General features: G+C 37.1%; 1 protein-coding gene and 1 long non-coding RNA gene across 14 annotated transcripts in view; one reads left to right on the top strand and one right to left on the bottom strand.

The window, feature by feature from the left end:
- Positions 1 to 23831, top strand: part of XPO4 (exportin 4) — a 124462-nt gene that overhangs the window by 48604 nt on the left and 52027 nt on the right. For all 13 annotated transcript variants that reach the window (XR_010150623.1, XM_063792426.1, XM_063792428.1 and 10 more), the window contains 2 exons: positions 10625 to 10741; positions 11463 to 11616. Coding sequence is in view for 12 of the 13 variants with exons in the window: in XM_063792428.1 (XP_063648498.1) it covers positions 10625 to 10741; positions 11463 to 11616 (271 nt within the window). In the remaining variant the exon portion in view is untranslated. The remainder of the gene's footprint in view (positions 1 to 10624; positions 10742 to 11462; positions 11617 to 23831) is intronic.
- The window catches only part of LOC107967845 (uncharacterized), a 76835-nt gene that overhangs the window by 47004 nt on the left and 6000 nt on the right, over positions 1 to 23831 (bottom strand). The gene's annotated exons all lie outside the window — the stretch shown is intronic.

Here is a 23831-nt window from a genome sequence, read left to right as displayed (position 1 = left end):
GAGGCTATGTACCTTATAACTGTTTGTTAATTCCTTTTGTCTTCAGTGGCCCCTCAGTTAATGGATGTGATTTTAACGATGTAGTTGATGCTTTGAGTTTGAGATGCTGTGGTGTATTTTAGGAGGGCCACATACATTGTCCCTTGCTTTCCACAATATCTTGGATCTCTTCTCTCCTGCCTTTCTGTCCACCACTTTTCACCGCACACAGCTATGCGCTCAACTCACTCTCCCAGCCATCTGCCTCCACTCTGCTTAGGACCGCAGACTGATACCCCAGGAGTCTAGACCCATGGCATCTGTAAGCAAGCTGATCAGGACTGGAACTTACTATATATACCCTACGTGTTTTTTGTTTTCCTTAGAAATTCATCAATGGTCATGTGTTTGTTCTTTTTTTTCCTTAACTTTATTGAGAAGTAATTTACATGCATTACTATGTCTGTCTAAAATGCACACCTCGTTAAGTTGTGACTGTTGTGTATACCAGTAAACTCCTACCATAGTCAAGATACAGAACATTTTTATTTACATCTTGATTTTTGATTGTGCGATATTAAGTTTTATGCCATTTTTGTGGCAAATTTCCTCAAGAGTAGTGCTGTCCAGTAGAACTTACTGTGTTGAAAGAAGTTTTCTATGTCTGTGCTCCCCAATATATAGCCACTACACTGGCCACTTGTGGCAGTTGGTCATGTGAAATGTGGCTAGGGTGACTGAAGAACTGAATTTTCTAATTTTTTAAATTTTAATTTAAATTCAAATAGCCACACATAGTTAATGACAAACGTATTGGATAGTGTCATTCTAAAGACCGATAATTTAATTTTATGGCCCCTTTACTTAATCTTAGTATTGTGAAATTTAATTTTTTGTATAAAACTAATAAATTTGAAAGTATATATGTTTGAATCTTTACATTCTATAAGTCATTTTGATTTTGTTTTATGAAGTGGGAATATTTCTTGAAAGAAGAGTTCATATTAAATTTTTGAGGTGAAAATTATGGGGAGCTACTTTTTTTAAGTTTAAGAGACAGGGTGTAATGCAGTGGTGCATAGCTCACTGCAGCCTCAGTCTCCTGGGCTCAGCCAATCCTCCCACCTCCCACCTCAGCCTCTCGAGTAGCTAGGATTAAGGTACAGGCTACTGTACCTGAGTAGGAAGCTTTTTTTTTTTTTTTTTTTTGAGACAGGGTCTCACTTGCTCTGTTGCACAGTCTGTGGAGTGCAGTGATATTACAGCTCACTGCAGCCCCGACCTCATGGGCTCAGTCTTCCCACCTTAGTCTCTCCTGAGTAGCTGGGACTATCGGCACAAGCCACCACTCCTGGCTAATTTTTAAAGTTTTTTTGTGGAGATGAGGTTTCACTGTGTTGCCTAGGCTGGTCTCGAACTCCTGGGCTCAAGTGATCTCTTGCCTCAGCCTTCCAAAATGCTGGGATTACAGATGTGAGCCACCACGGCTGGCCATGGGAAGCTGTTTTTACTTAGAGTAATATAAATTGTGGTAGTAGACATAGTCTCCATTTCTGATCAGCATGTCATGAGCTTTAGATAAATCAATTGACCGCAAAAGCATTTTCCATGAAGTCAGCCAGTTGATAAGTAGTGGTAATCCCACTGTGGTTAAGTGTGCTATTTGTATTTGTAAATATTAACAATTTATATTTTCTGTTACACAAATAGCATTATAGCAAGAATAATGGATATCTACATAAAAAAAGTGAAAAGGCTCTCAGTCAAGCAATTTTCATTTGTTCAGGTTTTCTTCTAGTCTTTTTTAATATATATATATAATATAGATGTGGTGTACCTTGCTTTCTCATTTGATTCTGTATTTTCCGTGTTGCCATAAATATTCATAATCATTATTAAAATGTTATAAAATATTACAATCAAATATACCATAATATTCAAATATACCAAATATTATAAGCTTTGTTCATGAGATGCTGATGCTTCAGCAGTGTCTACACGAATTGTATAATGGTAATCTTGTCATTTCTATGAATTTTGTTCGAATTTGCTTCCAAACTAATGGCCATGTGCATTATCCAATGTTGGTCATCATCAATAGCCTGGGGAAAAAGAAGTGGTGGATATACTTAGATAAAAACAGCAGAGAAAGGGTTTGCAACTGAGGCTGCTACTTGGAAATATTATCCTTGCCCCCAATGCCCTGAATCAAGTTGCACTTCATATTTTAGATTTCACTTAAGAACATCTTGTTTCATTTTGACAGTGTGCAGTAAAGGAGTCCAGCTCCTTGTGACAGACAGGATTTAAACCTGAGGAACATTACTAGTAACTCTGAGATCTATCTATTTATGACTAATGCCTTTCCCTTGTTAGTTTGGTGATCATTCCAGCCAGGATTTTGGTATTGGGGTAGAATTTATGCGGCCTGCCCTCACCCCCTACAAGTAGCTTGTTGGCACTGGGACGGCGCAGGCGAAGGGTCAAGAGTCCCTTGCCTCCCTCAGGAATGAGCACATACTTGGGAACTGAGTTCTCTGCTTCCTTTCCCCTTGGGTAATTTGACCCAGCACAAAAACTAGTCCCACTGCAACCTGGCAATTGGATTTTTTTGGAGCCACTGAAATAACTGATCTTCTGAGAATGATTGGAACAGATATAGCTGTTCAGTTAGAGAAGATTTTGCTCTCTTCATAGTGTGTACACTTTGAGAATAGTGGATAAATGTAATATTCTCATGAAAGACTCCAAATTTTTTTTAAAGTCAAATTTCTGTCTTTCTTTCTTTCTTTTTTTTTTTTTTTTTTTTTTTTTGAGACTGGGTCTTGCTCTGTTGCCTCGGCTGGAGGGCAATGGTGTAGTCTTGGCCTACTGCAGCCTTGACCTCCCCATGCTCAGGTGATTCTTCTACCTTAGCCTCCTGAGTAGCTGGGACTACAGGTGCATGCCACCACACTGAGCTAATTTTTTGTATTTTTGTAGAGACAGGGTTTTGCTATGTTGCCCAAGCTGGTCTCAAACTTCCAGGCTCAAGCAATCTGCCCACCTTGGCCTCCCAAAGATTATAGGTGTGAGCCACCATGCCTGGCCTAAAGTCAAATTTTTAATACCAGGGCTGAGAACTACTGTAATAGTAGGAAATCAGTATACTTCAGTGGGAAGTAGAATTTAATTTCAGGATTGCAGGATGAAATTTATTTTGGTGACTACATTAAAAACATTAAATGTGAAAAATATTCTCTATATGGCAGGTTAAATGCATACACTGTCCCTATTTGTCCTTGCCCAGTAGCTTGAAACTAGCTCAATAGGAAGGCCTAAAAAATGAAGTTCAGACATTTTCATATATCATCCTCTCTTCTTCTTGGACTGTTAAGAATTTGTAAGTGGTTCAAGAATTTACTTAATATTTTCTTAGTCTCAGATATAAATGATAGTGAACAAGATGATTAAAACCTCTGTAAGAAAGGAGAATGATAACTGATCAGAACATTGATTTAGTATTGGCTAGAAACTTTCTTTATAAAGGTGATTTTTAAGAGAGATTTGAAAAGTAGAGAAAATTAACTAAAGGTTTTCTGTAGATGAAGAAAGGGTTGACTTCATGAACCATTAAATTAGATAATTAAGTTTCCCCTCACACCTCTTCTAGAAGGACATTTCCATCAACCTTCATTGGCCAGAAACTGTATGTAGTCTGGCTTTTCCCCCTTCGCTTTTGAAACATATTGGTTTCATTTGTTTGTTTTGTTGTTTTAGAAACAGGGCCTCGCTCTATCGCCTGGGCTGAAGTGCAGTGACATGTTCATAACTCACTGCTGCCTCGATCACCTGGGCTCAAGTGATCCTCCCACCTCAGCTTCCTGAGTAGCTGGGACTATTGGTACGTGCCACTGTACCTGGCTAATTTAAAAATTTTTTTGTAAAGATGGGGTCTCACTATGTTGCCCAGGTTATCTTGAGCTCCTGACCTCAAGGTGATCCTCCTGTTTCAGCCTTATAGGTGTGAGCCACCACGTCCAGCCAAGAATTGATTTTTGATGGTCCATTTCCCTGTACTAGTCTCATGTTTGCATTTATACAGGTTTAGGGGCAGTGTAGTATAATAGAACACTGATTTTGGATTCACACTTGGGTTTAAATCCCAGCTCTGCCATTTATTGCCAACCTAACTTAAATTAACTTCTCTAGGCATTAGTTCACTAATATGTAAAATAAATGTGATAATATTCACTTCTATTCAGCAAGTATTTGTGCTCTCTCCCTAGTAGTCTCTCACTGCTTTCTTCATAGAATCTTGGGAAGTGAACTATAATAAATCATGTGTTTTTCTCTCAAACAATATTTTAAGTATGGAAAAGCAGAAGAAAATGTTTATGCTATGAGTGAAACTAATCATTTGTGTGTGGTTTTTGTTGAGACAGAGTCTTGCTCTGTCGCCCAGGCTGGAGTGCATTGGCATGATCTCAGCTCACTACAACCTCCGCCTCCTGGGTTTAAACGATTCTTATGCCTCAGCCACCCGAGTAGCTGGGACTACAGGCGCATGCCACTATGCCCGGCTAATTTTTATATTTTTAGTAGAGATGGGGTTTTGCCATGTTGGCCAGGCTGGTTTCGAACTCCTGACCTCAAGTGATCTGCCCACTTCAGCCTCCCAGAGTGCTGGGATTACAGGTGTGAGCCACCACATTCTGCCAATTTGTGTGTATTTTTTAAAAATATAGGTAACCAACACATTAGGCTTTCTTTAAAGGCTTTCAGAAGTATCTGAAAGACTTGGTTCTCTACAGATAGTTTTATGGAAAGATTATATCTAATTTGTATAAAAAATGATGTATTCTTAGTTAATTTATGCCTGTATGATTATTAAATAATGTTATTTCAAGCTTGTGGGCAGTTATGATGTTTTCCTTCCATAATTATAAAGGTTACGTGGTTATTTCATCTCAGTTTGCAGTAGTGTCAGACCTGCTGTCAGTACTAATTTGGGAGGGATATGGAAACTTGCCTTCCTAGGAAAGTAGCAAAATTTTTTATTTTAAGCTAAAATTTTAATCTGTATTTAAATATATAATTCATATGTGTCTTATTTCCTTTGAAAGCAGTAGGCATACGTTAAATCACTTTAAAGCTGTTTAATTTAGCATTTAAATCTCCTTTCTTCCTCTTTGCCATACTAGAGAGAAGTGGGTGAGAAATTCACTTGTCTACGGCAGCCCCTGGATGTGATAGCCAAGTTAATCTCTCTTATCATAAGTCTCATTGATGTTTGCATAGAAGAGCAGCTGGAAGTCTGCTTTATGTATGGCAACCTTTCATAAAGTTTATTCTTGGTAATAAAGTTCCTGGGGTAAGAGCCAGGCTATTATAAGAGACAATCCTCTCTCTGAACAAGAGTATTTTATTTTGTCAGCTGGAGTTAGTGTTTGAGTATCTTGGGCTTGTGACAGTAAGCTGGTGAGTAAGGCAAGCTATCTCTGAAGGGCATTTTTTCACTAGCTTGAAATTAATGGCTTTTGCTAGAAATAAACGAGAATGCTGGTCTAAGACTTTCAATGTGAAGATAAGAGTTACTTAAATTGTTAGCCAGTGAATTAACTTGTGAATTTTCAGTACTTCAATGAAAGAAGACAATTAGATTTTTTTTTATAACCTTGACACCTCATTGCATTGTCTTCTACTTGTTTGACATATTAAAATTTTCTTGTAGAAATTTATAAACAACCAAAAAATAGGGAACACATCATTTATTTTCCAACTTCTGTTATGTTAACATAGTGCTGGGCATAGAAGTAAACACTGATTCATTAATCCAAACAGCATTTACTGAACATTTACTATATTGCTTTAGTGATACAGCTTCAGTTATAGCTCTGTTTTTTAAGTGGTGTAACACATTTAGTAATTTTAATTTTGCAGAATGTAGATCATCATCAAGGAATAGAATAAAAAAAGCTGAAATAGGTGGTTGTCATTTTCTATGATAATGATAAAAAATACAGCTGCTACTTTACCTTCTTGTAACCTGGTATAATTACATGGTATTTTTAAGCATTATGCAATTTGAACCTTAGGACAATTATGCAAATTAGGTATGGCAGAGGGTGGTAGCCCTTATTATAGATGAGAAAGCTGAGGTCAAGGTACACGAAGGGCTTTGACCACAGTTATTTGAAGAAGGAAATCTTGGACTGTTAGAGCCCAGATTTTCTAACTGATTCAAACAACAGGATTCTTGTATTGGACTCCTGAAAGAGTCCTGCAGAGTGTTTTTATTTATCATTTATTTTAGATGTAATTTTAATAAATTTTGTTTGGTTTCTAACCTGTGAGCAAATGAAAACGATCCATTTAGAACTACCTGTTAGTGGCAGTCAAATTGCCAGCAGCAGTGAATGATAGACAACAACAAAGGATGATTGAGAAAAGCTATGAAGCAGACATAAATCAACAAGCATTGGGATCTGGCACCACGTTGCCAACGGGTGGAAGGCCCCTTATGTTTTAGTAGCTTCCAAGTAGTCACTTAAGTATAATATCATATAATTGCCATAGAAATAATTCCTTAAGAAAAATTTATAGGACGTTTCATTAAAAATGTTTGCTTGCTGCATTTACAAAATTAACATATTAACTTAATTCTTCATGATCTTAGATAAGTGAAGTATTGTTGTATTAACCTCTTAGAAGTCTTAAGATTTGTATTTTATACTGGGCAAATTCCTGTGTATTTTAGTATGGCAGTCTTTTATCAATCAGTTAGTTAGTCAACTTTGATCCGAATTCACTGACATTAATTACTACAGCTTTTGTTTCCGGCTGTCTTAAGTATCAGAGCCACTGTCTCTGATATGGAAAAATATCTAGCTCTGACTTTGACAAAGGCCAGAGGGGCAGCACTTGAAGATACTGGTCAGTAGAGGGTGAGTTAGGGGGTAGTGCACTCGGGATGCCCATTGAGACCTAACAGTCTGAAGGAGGCAGATAAGAACATTCTTTAAGGGTAAGAAAAGCTAAAGCTGGTGATCTCCTTTAGGCAGATTTGATGCTTTAATTTTTTTTCTTTCCTCTCTCTTTCCTGGGAAGAAGCTGTCCTCTGTTCTCCCTTGGGAGTTTTATTTTTGGCTTGCTTCCCTAGCTATCTTCATTACAACACAATGTGAGAGTAACTTCATTTTAAGGGGATTTAATCCATAATTAAATATTGAAAATGAGCAAACATATTTAGAAGTGAGTCCTAGACATTTAGTGATATGTTTAATTCCCCTATGAATAGGGAGAAATACTTTGTTGATATGTGTTGAAGTACTTTGCTCTCTTAATGTATAATCAGTGTTTAATTATTCATCATTCCCCAGGAGTCTCTATTCATTTGGCACCTTTGAGCCAGACTAGTGTAGTATGATTAATATTTATGATGGTAATCTCATATTCCTACAGGATTTCCAAATTAAGGAGAGCTTATACTATTTGGTATATTTTAATGATGAAAATATCCTATTGAATTTTAGTTCCTTGGAAGCTGATAATCGTAGGTACAGTTAAAGCCAGAATATTTGATTTCTTGCAATACCTCTAACAATGCTGTACAATAATTTATTTTTATGTATTTCTTAAGTCTTTAAGTGGTATATTTAAATAGAACACATTTGTTTTTAAATTTTTTTCTTTTTATTTCATAGGTATAAAGTGGAAAAGTAGAATGTAAAACTATATTTGGGTTTATATCAATGGTATATAAAAATTTATATCTGTGCATCAAAAAATTGGAAAGCTATAAATGTTACAGTAATAACTCCTGGATGGTAGGATTGTAGACAATTTTATTTTTGTTGTGCTTTTCTACGATTTCTAGTTTTTCTAAGATAGAAGTATATTTTTGTAGGATGAAAAAATTATTTAAAAACGAAAGATTCTTACGTGTTCAGGGGGCTAAGTCTATAAGTGCATTTTGTTCTAAATTCTCATCGATTAAAAATGTACTTGTTTTTATGGGTGAATTTGTACTTCATTAGTGTGGAAGTTTGCTGTTTTGGAGGGATATATTCATTGCTGTAACTAAAAAGCAGTTCCATGCCACTAGGGCTCCTTGTTTTGTCTGATGAAGTTTGTAGTTGCAGGAGTAGCTTTAGCAGGGCTTTCACCCGTCGTTGCCCTGCCCGCCCCTCTCCTTCACTCATTTGTTTCTCATCTTGACCGTAAACCACATGTTACCTTGGGAAATGTTTGTTTCATGTGAAAAAGTAAAGCTTTTGTGAGTACGTATGGCTGTGATCATTAATTAGAGAGATGTTCCTGAAAACTTGAATATGGTGATAGTTTTAAAATAAGCCATTTTGTGGTGAATGCAGTAAAACACAATCTGTGGAAAGCTGTAAATTACTTGTGAAAAATTAGTATAGATTATTTATTTGTAAGAGTAAGAATTTGTTTAATAGAGTGCTTCTAGGTTCTTTCAGCTTGCAGGTTTTTATGTTATGTGTGAATTCTGTTTTTAATAGGTTATCTCATCTGAGATTCAGAAATTAATTTCCTTTTTTAGTAAGACAAGTTTTCTCAAACATTTAGATGTGTTTATAATGTTTTATTGACTAGAGTCTTAGAAAGGATAAGTGAAAAGCTAAGTGTAAATGAAAAATTGTTTTCAGGATCCTAGGATCTTGGGATTCATCATTAGATCATTGTGAATTAAATTTTTTCTCTGAATCTCATTAATTTGATTTAACATCTACTTTCCCCACCAAAGCCTAGCTGTGTTTAAAAATCATGTTTATAGTTGATCCTGATGTTATTTAAATGTATCTGTCTAATGTTAATTGCTGGCACTATAATCATTAATCATTTTAAAAGAAAATTTTTGAAAATTAACAATTTTGTTAACTAAAAAAATGAAGGGATTGTACTTTCTGAATTTTGAGATCGCTTTAAACAGTAAAATGACAGAAATATGTGATCAACTGTTTTTTTCTGTGAGAGGCCTTAGTGCCTGGCTTCTTTGTCTCCAAGTGCCTGGGGCCATACAAAGGCAGTTAAATGGGTTTCTTGAAGATTTTGGGAGGAAGGGACATTTTTATATTAAATCATGTATATTTTGAAGTAAAATTACAAAATGTGTGTGTTTATGCCAAACCAGTAGCATTCAGAGAACTTTTATTGTTGCAGAGGGCATCTTTGATCATACCCCTAGATTCGCTAGAGAATTTGCATTTACTTCCAGGTGTGGAAAAGTCTGAGAAACTTCTTTAACGTATGGGGTTTTGTGCCTTTCATAAATATTAGCTATATAGTCACGCTTGTTTTAGTTGAAATTAAGAGGCAAATAGGAATTTAACTTTATGTTTACTTTTTTTTCTTTGAGACTTAGTCTTACTCTGTTGCCCAGGCTGGAGTGTAGTGGCGCGATCTCGGCTCATTGCAGCCTTCGGCTCCCAGGTTCAAGCCTTCTCCTGCCTTGGTGTCCCAAGTAGCTGAGACTACAGGTGCCTGCCATCATGCCCAGCTGATTTTTTTGTATTTTTAGTAGAGACAGGGTTTCACCATGTTGGCCAGGCTGGTCTCGAACTCCTGACCTCAGGTGATTGCCTGCCTCGGCCTCCCAAAGTGTTGGGATTACAGGCGTGAGCCACTGTGTCCGGCCTATGTTTACATTTTTTAAAGAAAAATTTCAGACATATACAAAATGGACAGATAGTCTATTAGTCACTCATGGAACCATCAGTCACCTCTCACCTTCAACAGATATTTCATGCCAGTTTTTAGGAATTTAATATCATTAAGTTATTTGCTAAGATTTGCCAAGATAATTATCTGTAAGGTCAAGGTACTGACATCAGAAGCATTTCTGAACAGAGATGTTGCAGTTGGTGGGTGGGTATGACTGTGTTCAGCTGTTGGATAAGCTTGCATAAATAGTATCATCTTGACTTTAATCTTTCGGTTGTTCAGAGGTAGTGTGCATATTTCTGTTTAACTCCTGGAAAGTTGCCAAAATAATTTGTATCCTCTTTCCATCCTTTGTACCTTGACTGTTTTAGTCTGGGAATAAAATCAATGAGTTGATATTAGGAGCCTGTTGGATAGAACCAATGAGAAGAAAAATCTTCATTTTTCTATTTAAAAAACTTTTGGGTATTACCTGGCTATAATATTTTGGACACTATAAAATCTGTTTCACTTTTCATCTATTTGGGAATGCATTTTACAAACAGAACAGGGGGTCAAACATGGGTTGAAATCTCAGCTGGCCTTAGATAAGTACTCCAAGTCACTTCTCTCAAATGTAAAATGAGGATATAGATTGTTCTGCGAATTAAACAAAATAATACCTTCAACATTTATTATTTTTAAATATCATTTGAATCCCACTATTGAGTAGGAACAGTGTGTCCTGAGCTCAAGTCTTAGATGGATTTGTATAACTGCATTTGAGGAAGTGCTATTAACACTGACTAGACCACTTAGAAAGGAGAGCTAATATTTATTTTGTCATATCTGATTTTCTGACTAGTTGTTATAAGATCTAAAGATATAGTGGAAGATCTAAAGTTAGGGAGAAAATGTTCTATTATGTTTGAACAAATGCATTGAAACAAAGCGTTGAAACAGTAATGCCTCACAATTATTTCTTATCAAATAATTACAGCAAACTCTGGCCTGTTCTATTCTGACTGCACTATTGAGTGAATTTTCAAGTTCAAGTAAAACTAGCAACATTGGATTGAGCATGGAATTCCATGGTAACTGCAAAAGAGTTTTTCAGGTATTGGTAGTTTTGTTCTTGAGTTTTAATTATTGGATCATTCACTTTTTACTCAATCTGTTCCTAATGACGTGAGAATATTTATTTTATGTAGTTGAATGGTAGCCTGTACTTCAGGATTTGTTTTGTGATTTCAAAGGATATAGTAAAATGATAGGTTTGGTGAATGTAGTTGATGGTTTAAAATTACTCGTTTAATTCTAGTCTTAAAAACAATACTTCTATAAAGATCTTTAGTTCATTATTTATTTCTTATTGTGTTTAGATATAACTAATTCAATTGAAGGGACTCTGCTGGCCTTAAAAATAGGTCTGGAAGAATGCCAGAAGGCCGTGTATTTCAAATGTTATTGCAGATGGTGCGGGCTCTTTGTCTTGTATGTATTGTTTGGCTCTGGAGTAAAGTTATGTGAAGGCATTGGCTTAAATCCTAGGGCTCTGCACTATAGCAACTGACTCCTCTGGCTCCGCAGTAGTTGTCAAAGACTCTCTTCTCTATGGAAGTAGCATTTATATTCAAGTAAAAGTATTCCATCTGGCGTCACTTGAAAGCATACTGCGATGTAAATTACAAGTAGAGGCCTAAAAATGGAACACGTTCTTAAGGAAATGGTGTTTTCCATTGGAAATTTTAAGGTGTTTGTTTTGTTTCATGATTCTAAAAGGGGATACGTTTTGAATAAATTTTTCATATAAAATATTTGTGATTTATTGACTATAGGAAGAAGACCTTCGTCAGATCTTCATGTTAACTGTTGAAGTTCTGCAGGAGTTCAGCAGGCGGGAAAACCTCAATGCTCAGATGTCTTCAGTATTTCAGCGTTACCTTGCACTCGCCAATCAAGTCTTGAGCTGGAACTTTCTTCCTCCAAATTATATCCTTTTAACAAATGAATAGTTTATCTGTGGTAATTTTCATAGGTGACTTAATTACAGCTCGGAGTCTTTCACCTCTGCAGCTTTTATAAAACATATTGAAAGAAAATAAGATTTTTTTTAAGAAATAGAATTTAATTTCTTTATAATGCCAAAAGACAGTGGATACTAGGATAATGCTAGAAGATTTAAAAGTTTATTTACTCCTTTGTAGAAGAAGTTTGAATACATAGAAACGTGGTGGATGACGGAGCTGTTGCTAATTCAGGATTAGCAATATTCTTTGGGAAGGAAAAGGAAACAGGTAGAAAGTACCTTTTAAGAAACTGAATCATTTTTTCCTTGGACAAGTAATTATGTTTGATTTTTTTGACTGACTTAAAGCTAGTTTGGAGTGCTCTAATTTAATCTTTATGGATGGTGATGTTGTTCAAGTATAGGTAATAAGTTAGTAATATGTTTATTCTTCAAGGGCCTTTACCAGTATAAAAAAATGAGAATTTTGTTTTTAGGAAATTATTCAAAAGTTTAAGTGGGTTGTATTATCAATGCATATATCTGCTTTTTAAATTAGTTACTTAAAGTAGAGAAAGTTGTATTTCACAAACTTTAAGGAACTGCTGTCTCATTTACTATGCTAGGACATCTGCTGCCTGTTGATAATAATATACAGTGGCTACCCATTTGTTGTGTAAAGTCCAATAGATCTGGATTCAAGGCTCTGCTCATCTTGGGCAAATCACCTGAACCTCTCTGAGTCTCAACTTTTCCAAACGTAAAATGGGGGTATGGATTGTTGTGTGAATTAAATGAAACAATACATTTAAAACACTCAGGAGTTAGTTACTATTTATAGAGCTCTTAATAGCCTCCGTGAATTAAATAGTTCATTATATAACTAGCTGTCTTTTATACTCTTCTTTGTTGAACTAATACGCCTCTGTGTGGTATAGGAAATTTAATGTGACCTGTTCTAGATGTTTTTAATCTGAGAGTCTGTTCAGGAGAAAAAGACCGATGATAAGCAGACAGGAAATAGATGTGAAATCAGATCAGAGATCTAGGATGGGACTCATTTTTATTGTAACAAGAGCCAAGAGGAGCTACATTTACATATATAGAAACTCGCTAATTATTTGTGGCTGGTAAAATTATGACATTTAAAGGAGGGTGGTGGGGTATAACTCCTTCTTCCATTTAAACTTAGTCTATTCATGTAGTAGAATATTAACTGTGAAGGGCTCTGTCAGGTAAAGTGAGTCTGACTTGCGAGCTCTCCAGGTTTCTTTCCCAAAAGCAGTCACTGAGCTGCTGCATTATGGGGCAAAGCTTACAGTAAGGTCAGTCACTGTTTCCTTTTATTCTTATTCTGTAATCATCTTTCTCCCAATAACCAACTTTTTATCTTTAATATATTAATTTAATTCTTTTTGGTTGTCAAGAGGTGGCTACTCGCTTAGGTTTGCTTTTTAAAAAATTTCCCCTTTCAGTGTTTCAATATTTTTGTTCTAGGTTTTTTGTTTGTTTGTTTTTTTAAATAAAGTTGGTAAGGCAGGCTTTATTCAGGGGAGCCAATGGTGATAGATGTGGGGACCATCACAACAGGATCTTGCAGTTGGGGAGAGAGATTGGATTCAGCTTCTTGCTCCAGTGTTTTCAGTGGGGAAAGAAAAGATATTGAAAAACCTTGAGACATATTTTAAAATTAGCAGTCCATATGGAGCTATCAAAATATTAATTATATATGTAGGGAAAAATCAACAAAAGTTACACTGCATATATTTTAAAGTGTCTGTTTTAAGGGAAAATACAGTTGGTAGAGAGTGACTATTTTATAAAAAGAAATAGTTCTCTGGGAGTTTGGAAACAAAGCTTGTCTAAAAGATACACACACATAAAATATTTTATAAAGTACTTAGATAAAGCTTTGGAAAACCTGTCATCTGAAAATGATAAGCAATACCGCAGTGTTGCCAAAGGAAATAATTCCTTGTTTAAAGAAAGTATATCTTGGTTTTTGACTTGAGGATATTTTGCTTCATGGCTTATGAGTGAGTTCTTGTGTGACCTTTTCATATAGTGCCATTTGTTGGCTGACTGCACTACAGCTAAGTATTCTTTGAGTGGATTAGCTTTAAGTGTGGGAGAAAGAACTTGGCAGTGAGATTAAACTAAGCTACAGATTTAGCACTCATTAGGGAAATCAGTTTCAAGGAACTCAATTCTGACTAATTTCTAATTTTGGAAATTACCTGGAGATCTACCATTCAATCAGTAAGGAAAAGAATGGAATAATTATGCAGCCTTGTACCATGGAGAGGGTCTAAATAATCAAATTTAACTTAGTTTAAAAGTGTTGAATTGATGCCTTTTAAAAGATGGTTTATCTGCTGGGTGCGGTGGCTCACTCTTGTAATCCCAGAACTTTGGGAGGTTGACATGGGAGGATTGCTTGAGTCTAGGAGTTCGAGACCAGCATGGGCAACATAGCGCAACCCTATCTCTACAAAAAAATACAAATATTAGCTAGGTGTGTGGTGTGTGCCTGTAGTCCCAGCTGTTTGGGAGGCTGAGGTAGGAGGATTGCTTGAGCCTGGAAGGTTGAAGCTACAGTGAGCCATGATCCTGCCACTGCACTCACCCTGGGCGACAGAAGAGACCCTGTCTCAAAATAAAAATAAAATAAAATAAAATAAAAGGTGATTTGTCTCTTAGGATAGACAAATAATAAATCATGGAAAATTTGTGTATTTCGTGTTAAGTATTTTGATAATTTAGAATGGTATGTTAAATGAGGCTGTGTTAAATTATCAATAACAATCCCCCATTTATAATTTTTTCTAATCTGCTTTCTTTTTTGTATCTATATTTTATATTGAGATAATTTTATTTTTATTTATTTATTTATTTTTGAGAAAGAATCTTGCTCTGTTGCCTAGGCTGGAGTGCAGTGACACTATGTTGGTTCACTGCAACCTCTGCCTCCTGGGTTCAAGCGATTCTCATGCCTCAGCCATCCAAGTAGCTGGGATTATAGGTGTGCACCACCACACCCAGCTTATTTTTATATTTTTAGTAGAGACAGGTTTTATCATGTTGTCCAGGCTGGTCTTGAACTCCTGACCTCAGGTTGATCCACCCACCTTGGCCTGCCAAAGTGTTGGGATTACAGGCATGAGCCACCATACCTGGCCCTGACTAATTTTTTTGTTTTAATTTTTGTGGAGATGGAGTCTTGCTGTGTTGGCTAGGCTGGCCCCAAACTCCTGGCTTCAAGTGATTCTCCTCCTTCAGCCTCCCAAAGTGCTGGCATTACAGGCATGAGCCACCATGCCCAGTCTCAATAATAGTTTTATTGAGATGTAATTCACACACTATACTATATACCCATTTAGAATGTATAATTCAGTGTTTTTTAATATATTCATAGAGTTGTACAGCAATAATTGTCAGTAGTTTTAGAACATTTTCATCATCCCAAAAACAAACCCTGTGTCAGTTAGCAGTTAGTCTCCATTTCCACCTTCTCCAGCCTGTAGCAACCACTTTCTGTCTGTGCATTTACCTATTCTAGACATATCGTATAAATGGAATCATATAATATGTGGTCCTTTGTGATTGGCTTCTTTTTGAGACGGAGTGTCACTCTGTTTCCCAAGGTGGAGTGCCGTGGCGCAATCTCGGCTCACTGCAACCTCTGCCTTCTGGGTGCAGGCGATTCTCCTGCCTCAGCCTGCTGAGTAGCTGGGACTGTAGGCACACACCACTATGCCCTGCTAGTTTTGTATTTTTTAGTAGAGATGGAGTTTCACCATGTTGCCCAGGCTGGTCTCGAATTCCTGTCCTCAAGTGATCTGCCTGCCTCGACCTCCCAAAGTGCTGGGATTACAGGTGTCATCCACTGCACCCATCCTTGCTTCTTTCACTTAGCATAATGTTTTCAAGATTCATCCATTTTGTAGCATGCAGCATCAATCAGTTCTTCATTCCTTTTCATTGCCATAATATTGTATGGATATACCACTTTTTTAATCCATTTATCAGTTGATGGACAGTTGGGTTGTTTCCACTTTTTGATTATTATTAACAATGCTGCTGTGAGCATTCATTTATAATTTTTGTGTGGGCTTAGGGTTTCATTTCTCTTTGGGAGGCCGAGGTGGGAAGATTGCTTGAGGCCAGGAGTTTGAAGTTGCAGTGATCTATCATCACACCACTGCACTCCAGCCTGGGCAACAGAACAAGACCAAAATGTAATTTCTTTTTTTTTTTTTTTTTTGAGATGGAGTCTTGCTGTGTTGCCCAGGCTGGAGTGCAGTGGCATGATCTCGGCTCACTACAAGCTCCACCTCCCAGGTTCACGCCATTCTCCTGCCTCAGCCTCCTGAGTAGCTGGGACCACAGGTGCCTGCCACCACGCCTGGCTAATTTTTTTGTATTTTTGGTAGAAACAGGGTTTCACCCTGTTAGCCAGGATGGTCTTGATCTCCTGACCTCGTGATCCCCCATCTCGGCCTCCCAAAGTGCTGGGATTACAGGCGTGAGCCACTGCGCCCAGCCCCAAAATGTAATTTCTTATAGAAAGTACTGTATTAATTGTGACTGTAAAATATTGGGAAAACCAGCTGAAGCTGACTGAGCAGTGGCTGTAGGATGTGCATAGAGAGATACTGACAAAATAATGCAGAGTAAATATTTAGATATTAATATTTAAGGGCATTAATGCTATCATAGTTAATAGCTTGTATTACAGTGTTCTTAGGTCAAGATTTACGCTCATGCAAAGTTTCACTAATGAAATCATAACTTGGCTGGGTGCAGTGGCTCACGCTTGTAATCCCAGTACTTTGGGAGGCCAAGGCCCGTGGATGGCTTGAGCTCAGGAGTTTGAGACTAGCCTGGGCAACATGGCAAAACCTCATGATGTGGTTTGACTCTGTGTCCCCACCCAAATCTCATCTTGAATTGTACTCCCATAATTCCCATGTGTTGTGGGAGGGACCCGGTGGGAGATAAAGTCATGGGGGCAGTTTCCTCCATACTGTTCTCGTGGTAGTGAATAAGTCTCACAAGATCTGATGGTTTTATCAGGGGTTTCCACTTTTGCATCTTCCTCATTCTCTCTTTGCCTGCTGCCATCCATGTAAGACGGGACTTGCTCTTCCTTGCCTTCTGCCATGATTGTTCCATGTGTCCCCAGCCACGTGGAACTGTAAGTCCAATTAAATCTCTTTCTTTTGTAAATTGCTCAATCTCGGGTATGTGTTTATCAACAGCCTGAGAATGGACTAATACACCCCATCTCTTACAAAAAATTAGCCAGGCATGGTGGCACACACCTGTAGACCCAATTATTTGGGAGGCTGAGGCAGGAGAATTGCTTGAGCCTGGAGGTCAGAGGTGGCAGTGAGCTGAGATTACACCATTGCACTCTAGCTCTAGCCTGAGGGATAGAGTGAGACTCTGTCTCTAAAAAAGAAAAAAAAAGGAGAAGAAAGAAAACAAATCATAACTCTTTAACATTGATTCTCAACTAGGAACAATTTTGTATACTTGGGACATTTGGTGGTGTCTTGAGACAATTTTGATTGTCACAACTCGGGAAATGCTACTGCCATCTATTGGGTTGAGGCTAGGGATGCTGCTAAACATCCTAAACATCCTACAAAGCACGGGACAGCCCCACACAAGCAATTATTGGGCCCAAAGTATCAATAGTCATCCACACAAAAACTTGTACATGAATGTTCAGAGCAGTACTATATGAATGAATAGGCTATTCATAATACTATATGAGTAGAAACAACCCAAATGTCCATCAACTGATGAATGGATAAATAAAATGTGGTATACCCATATAATGGGAATATTACTTATCATAAAAAGACATGAATTACTGATACATGCTACAACGTGTGTAAACTTTGAAAACATACTGAGTGAAAAAAGCCATTCACAAAAGACCACAAATTATATGATAACATATTTATGAAATGTCCAGGATGGGCAAATCTATAGAGACAGAAAAGTTAGTGGTTACCTAGAACTGGAGTGATTGGAACAAAGTAGGAGGTGACTGCTAAAGCATATGGTGTCTTTCTGGTACAATGGAAATGTTCTAAGATTAGATCATGGTTGTGGTTGCACAAATCTGTGAATATGCTAAAACCATTGAGCTGTACACTCAGTGGGTAAATTGCGTAGTGTGTGAATTATGTCTTAATGAAGCCTTTAAAAATACCCATCATGTCATGGTTTAGAAACCCACTTCACACAGGTCAGCTGCACCATTAGTAGATTTATAGAGGGAGATTAGGGGTGGAGATAAAGTTGTGGGAGAGTGGGACCATTGAAGTTAAGGAAATAGGAGAGGTGGTCCAAGGAGAAGCAGAGGATCCATGTCAGGACCTTTAGGTGCATCAGTAGTGAAAAAGCAGGAAGAGGCAAAAGAAAATAAGAAAGCCAATTAAGACAAGTGGATGGGAGAACAAGGCAAGAAGTGTTTGGAAAGCAAAGATAGATGATGTTTCAAGGAATCAGGTAGTCAACATCGTCTGTTACCGATAGGTAAGATGTAGATTGTTTTTGATCTACACCGAATATCAGTTAGAACATAGTTGGTCATATGGAAGTCTGTTTATGTGAATGACAGGGGCAAAAGCCGTATCTCAGTGATCAGGTAGTAATTAGTAATTGATGAAGTATAGAGTGAAGTACAATTGACCCTTGAACAATGTGGGGGTTAGAGACACCAACCCCCATGCGGTCATTTACTCCCCAGAACGTTTTACTAATAGCTTACTGTTGCCTGGAAGACTTACTGATAACATAAACGGTCAGTTGGTACTTATTTTATGTTTTATATGTACTATAATATATTCTTAAAGTAAGTTAGAAGAAAATGTTAAGACAATTATAAGGAAGATAAATGATATTTAGTGTTCATTAAGTATAAGTGGATCGATCATAAAGGTCTTCATCTTCGTCTTCTAGTTGAGTAGGCTCAGGAGGAGGAGGAAGAGGAGGGGTTGGTCTTGCTGTCTCAGTGATAGTAGAGGCAGAAGTGGAGGAGGTGAAGGGGAGGTAAGGAAAGGAAGGCACACTTGGTGTAACTTCTAGTGAAAGTATAAGTGGACCTGTGCAGTTCAAACCTGTGTTATTCAAGGGTCAACTGAACTATATAGATATTTCGAAGAGCATCAACTGACAGCTCAAGGGAATGGGGGTTTGTGCCAAGGGAATGTTGTTTTATGCTTTAAGCTTAGATGAACCTGTTTATTGCTTGAGGGGAGAAGTCAGGATTTCAGAAAGAAAATGTGATATTGTGGTGTTAGGCCAATGACATAGATGTTGAGATAGCCCAGGGCGTGGTTGAGGTAGGCAGCCCTGTGGTAGTGTGAACTGCCTGCCTTGATGATCCATACTTCTTAGCTATTAAGTGCTGATTTGACCAGCTTTGTCTAGGTTTCTTTCAAAATGGAGGAACACAGTGGTAGAAGTCAGCATGAGGGCATTTTATTTTATCATTATTTTTTTAAACTGATAGAATTGCAAGGAGAATGATGGAATTTTAAAGCACATATATGTAAAGCCCTTGTGAAGTATTTTCTTCTGTCCTCTCTTTTTTTGAATAATCAGTATTGCCTCCAACTATTGTCTATTTGAACCTGGCATTGTACCCTTTAAAAAGAAAGTAGAGGCAGCACACGGTGGCTAACACCTGAATCTCAGCACTTTGGGAGGCCAAGGCAGGAGTATGGCTTGAGCTTAGGAGTTCAAAGTTACCTTGAACTATGATTGCACCACTGCACCCCAGCCTGGGCAACAGAGGAAGACCTTGTCTCTTAAAACAGAAACAAACAAAAAACGAAGTTAAGTTTTCTGATTTTTAAAAATTATTATTTATAGAGATAGGGTCTTGCTCTGTCACCCAGGCTAAGGTATAGTGGCATGATCATGGCTCACTGCAGCCTTGACCTCTGAGTTCAAGTGATCCTCCTGCCTCAGCCTCCCAAGTAGCTAGAACCACAGGTACACATCACCACACCTGGCTAATTTTTAAATTTTTTTGTAGGGCAGGGTCCCACTATGTTGCCCAGGCTGTCCTCAAACTCTCCTGGGCTCAAGTGATCCTCCCGCTTTGGCATCCAAAAGTGCTGGGATTACAGGCATGAGCCACTGGGCTTGGCCTGGATTTATTTATTAAAGGTTTTTTTTTTTTTTTTAATTTCTTTCAACACTGTTTTATAGTTTCCAGAGCAAAAGATTATTAAATGTATTCTAAGTACATTTTTTTTTTTGAGACTGGGTCTCGCCCTGTTGCCCAGGTTGGAGTGCAGGGGTGTAATCATGGCTCTCGGCAGCCTCGACCTCTTGGGCTCCTGCTATCCTCTCAACTTCAGCCTCTTGAGTAACTGGGACTATAGGCACGCATCATGATGCCTGGCTGATTTTTGTAGGGGTTGAGTTTCGCTGTGTTGCCCAGGCTTGTGAGTATTTTTTTATTATTCAATTGTAAATTGTTTTTTAAATTTCATTTTTACACTATGTAGAGAAAAATACAAATGATTTTTGTATGTTGATCTTGTATCCTGTAATCTTGCTGAACTTGCTTATTAATGCTAATGAATTATATACATAATTCTATTATCTGCAAACCATTATATTTGTTAAGGATTATTATATGTAGCTTTTCGATGTGCAGCAGGTGATTTATGAAAGTATCCACCTACCCTACCCAGTGGTGCAAAGTCCACAGTTTCTGGGATTTGGTAGATGTTAAAAATCACTCTGTGGCCCAGAGAGCGAATTCCTCTGCACTTTGTAGCCCCATGTTACTCTGAGACTCTGGAGACAAAATTCCCTTGCTTCTCATTCTGTTTTAGATCACTGTTGTGCAAAGAAAGTGTCCTGGTCCTGTGATCCTCCATCATACCATCATCCCCATTTGATAGTGGGCGCTAGGGTCCGGGGCGGTCTCATCATCACCTCCCTCTCATAGCTCTTCTGGTAGAGCTGCACTCACAGGCCAGCTTTCCTTCTACCTTGTTCCTTGCACACACTGCTTCTCTGCCTGAGTCCTCTCTCTTTGCCTGATCACCTCCTAATTGTACTTCAGCCTAGACCAGGTTGGCTTTCTTTTGCTATTTTCCCCTATGCATGTTGTATATGATTTTTTCCCCATTTGGCTCCCTTCTCAGCTGTAATTTTTCATTCCTTAGATTATTTAAGTACGGTTAGCCCTCCAGGTTTGTGGGTTCCACATCCTTGGATTCAACTGAGGATCAAAAATATTATAACTAAAAAATAACAATACAACAATTTAAAAAAATACAAATTTTAAAAACAGTGCAACAATGTACATAGCACTTACATGGTATTGGGTATTATAATTAATCTAGAGGTGATTTAAAGTATATGGGATGTTTATAAGTTACATGCAAATATGATGCCATTTTATATCAGAGACTCTGGATTTATATCAGAGCATCTGTGGATTTTGGTAACCATGGGAGGTCCTGGAACCAGTCCCCCTCCGGATATTGAGGGACAACAGTAGTGTCTGTTTACCTACTGCGCGAAGCTCCGTGAAAGCATGGGCCATGCTTTTGCTCACTGCATTGTTGAGCCCTAGCACAGATGCTCAGCAAATATTTATTATTATATATTTATTATTTAATTATTGAAAGAAGCCCGTTCAGAAGTATTAGCTCAGTTTTCGGATGTTTGTTCACTATAAATATAGTTCGGCTAGTAGTTCACCTGGTGTCCATAAATGCTTAAGGGTTTTGGCAATGCTAATCATAAATGACAATATCATTTTGTAACAAGAATGTTTGGCAGGTATGTGTGGTATGTTGGCTTCAGTGATACTTCTTTTTTTAGTTTGGTTACACTGCCTTTTATTGGTATTCTATTTTTGTGGATCTGATTTGGTTTTGGTAAACTTTTTTTTTTTTAACTTAATCTCTTGGAGAAAGCTAACTGGATTATAGAGTAAGTAATGGGATACAGAAGCTTTCACCTAAATTGGATTTCCAGTAAAGCCAACCTTTACTATTTGGAGGCAAGGCTTGGGAAAACATTCAGGTAAGGTCACTCCTGTATTTCAAAGGATTTGTGGTTGCTTGGACTGTGTGGTCTATAAGACTGGGGTCATTGGTTCTGTGCTGTGCCAGGAGAAGTAGCAGTTTTTGTTGTTAGAAAATTTAATAATGAAAGGGATTAAATATTTAAGAAAGAAAATGGTCTTGCTGTAGCTCCTGAAACTTTGTTTTACTGATGAAGTAGGGTAAAAAATAGTATGGAAAGATGAAGGGAGTAAAGCATTTATTACTTATGTGAAATGCCCATTGTTGCTACAAGATCTTTCTATATTGTAAAGTAATTATAAGAATAGGCAAAGGAAAATTTCAGATTGTCCATATTTGCTTGAAGATAATGTGTAGCTACCGTATGCCTTATTTAATTATTTTTTTGAGTGTCATTCACAATCACAAAATGATACCCTTACTGAAAGTGTTAGTGGATAAACTTAATTGCATAATTAAGGACCTGTGTATTTCCAGAGATGATGTTTTCCCCACTACATGTTAAGATGTACGTATTTAATGACAATGCCGTTTGTTGTATGAGAACTTGAGACAGAAGATTTAGTAGGATTATCCAGTGACAGTCAGTACAGGGTGCGATTAAGCTGTCCTTCTGGCTCTTGGCCTGGTATATGTTTGTCTCTGGCCATGCAGTTACAGAATAGGGCAGGTGGCATGTTTATATATGCCTTTGATTTCACAGAAGTTGGTGAGCTTTCCTAAGTGGAGAATTTTAGAGCTAGATAGGATTGTTGTGGGAGAGGGGGCAGGGAATGGAGAGTTGATTCTTCACTCTTCTGTAGTGCAGTTGAATTTACATGTAGCTGGAACTGATTTTCCAAGGGATTATGATGGCAATGAGCTTAGAAGACTGGTTGGGTTTTAGCACTTCAGAATTGGATCCCTTGCCGGAACCCTTGCTGAGAGGGAGTGGACTTGTATTTGGTACAGAGACCCAAAAAAAAAAAAAAAAAAAATCACTGTACTAAATGTCCTGATTCTTTAATTTGGTGAGAACATGGGAAGGTAAAGTAAGATTAGATGTGTATGATAGATTTTTTTAAGATAGAGGGTTAGCAAAAGACTGAAAGCAGCTCTGTTTGGCTTTCTTATTGATGGAATTGTGTTTTGTTTGGTTACAAATGAATTATTCTGATAAAAATATAAATTGTATGCATTCAGTATTTATTTTAGAAAAATATATAAAGCCATAGCCCAAGAAAATTCTTGAATTACACTCTTATTTGAACTTCGGTGAAATAATAGCTATTTAGTTCCAATCTTTTGTGACTTGTGTGTCTCATAAAATTTGACTAGCATGTAATAAAAGACAGTTTAGTAAATAATCAGTTCATTGTCAAACTGTTCTTTCGTTGGTGACATATTTGTTGTAAAAGATAAAACAATGTAATGTCCAGATATTGTAAAATGCTAAAGTGGTGACTATAAACCAAACTTTTGAAAGTTTTAAAAGGAAACTATTGTTTTATTAAAATTATTTTTAAATGAACATCTTGCTTTATTTAACCTTGAAATTATTTTTAAAATATTGCTTTAAGAATAGTAGTGCTAGATTTCCGAATTCTGGTGGTACTGGTTCTGTTTGTTTTTTAAGTTAAGAATTTAAGAATTATCTGGGGTAGAAATGGTATTTTTTTGATTTCTTATAAGAATTATTAAGAATTATCTGGGGTTGAAATGGTATTTTTTTATTTCTTATACATACAGATAGAAATAGTCATTTGAGAATACCTGATTAAAAATGAATTACCTTAATTCTTTATATTATTTTGAATGTAAAGATATGGTCCAGATTTGTGTATCATTATTCTGCCCACATTGTGATATGCTCTTCACTAGTTTTGTTTTTCAAATTGAAAAGTAATGCATGTACGTGAATAATAACAATATTTTAGGTAATATTAAACATTATACAATGCATAGTAAGCCTTTCTCCCATATAAAAGCCAGCATAGTCTGTTATTCGGGGCAGGAACTTCAGCAGTTTCATGGTACAGTCTGATAACTAAAACATATTTCTTGTCAAAATAACATTGTCTTTAAACATTTGTTCTGTATAAACATTATAATGCCGTTCCATATAAACATTTATTATACTGTTC

This window comes from Pan troglodytes, chromosome 14, assembly GCF_028858775.2.
Source record: "Pan troglodytes isolate AG18354 chromosome 14, NHGRI_mPanTro3-v2.0_pri, whole genome shotgun sequence".
Taxonomy (NCBI): domain Eukaryota; kingdom Metazoa; phylum Chordata; class Mammalia; order Primates; family Hominidae; genus Pan; species Pan troglodytes.
The sequence above is the reverse complement of the archived record's forward strand: the minus strand, read 5'-3'. Positions and strand labels throughout refer to the sequence as shown.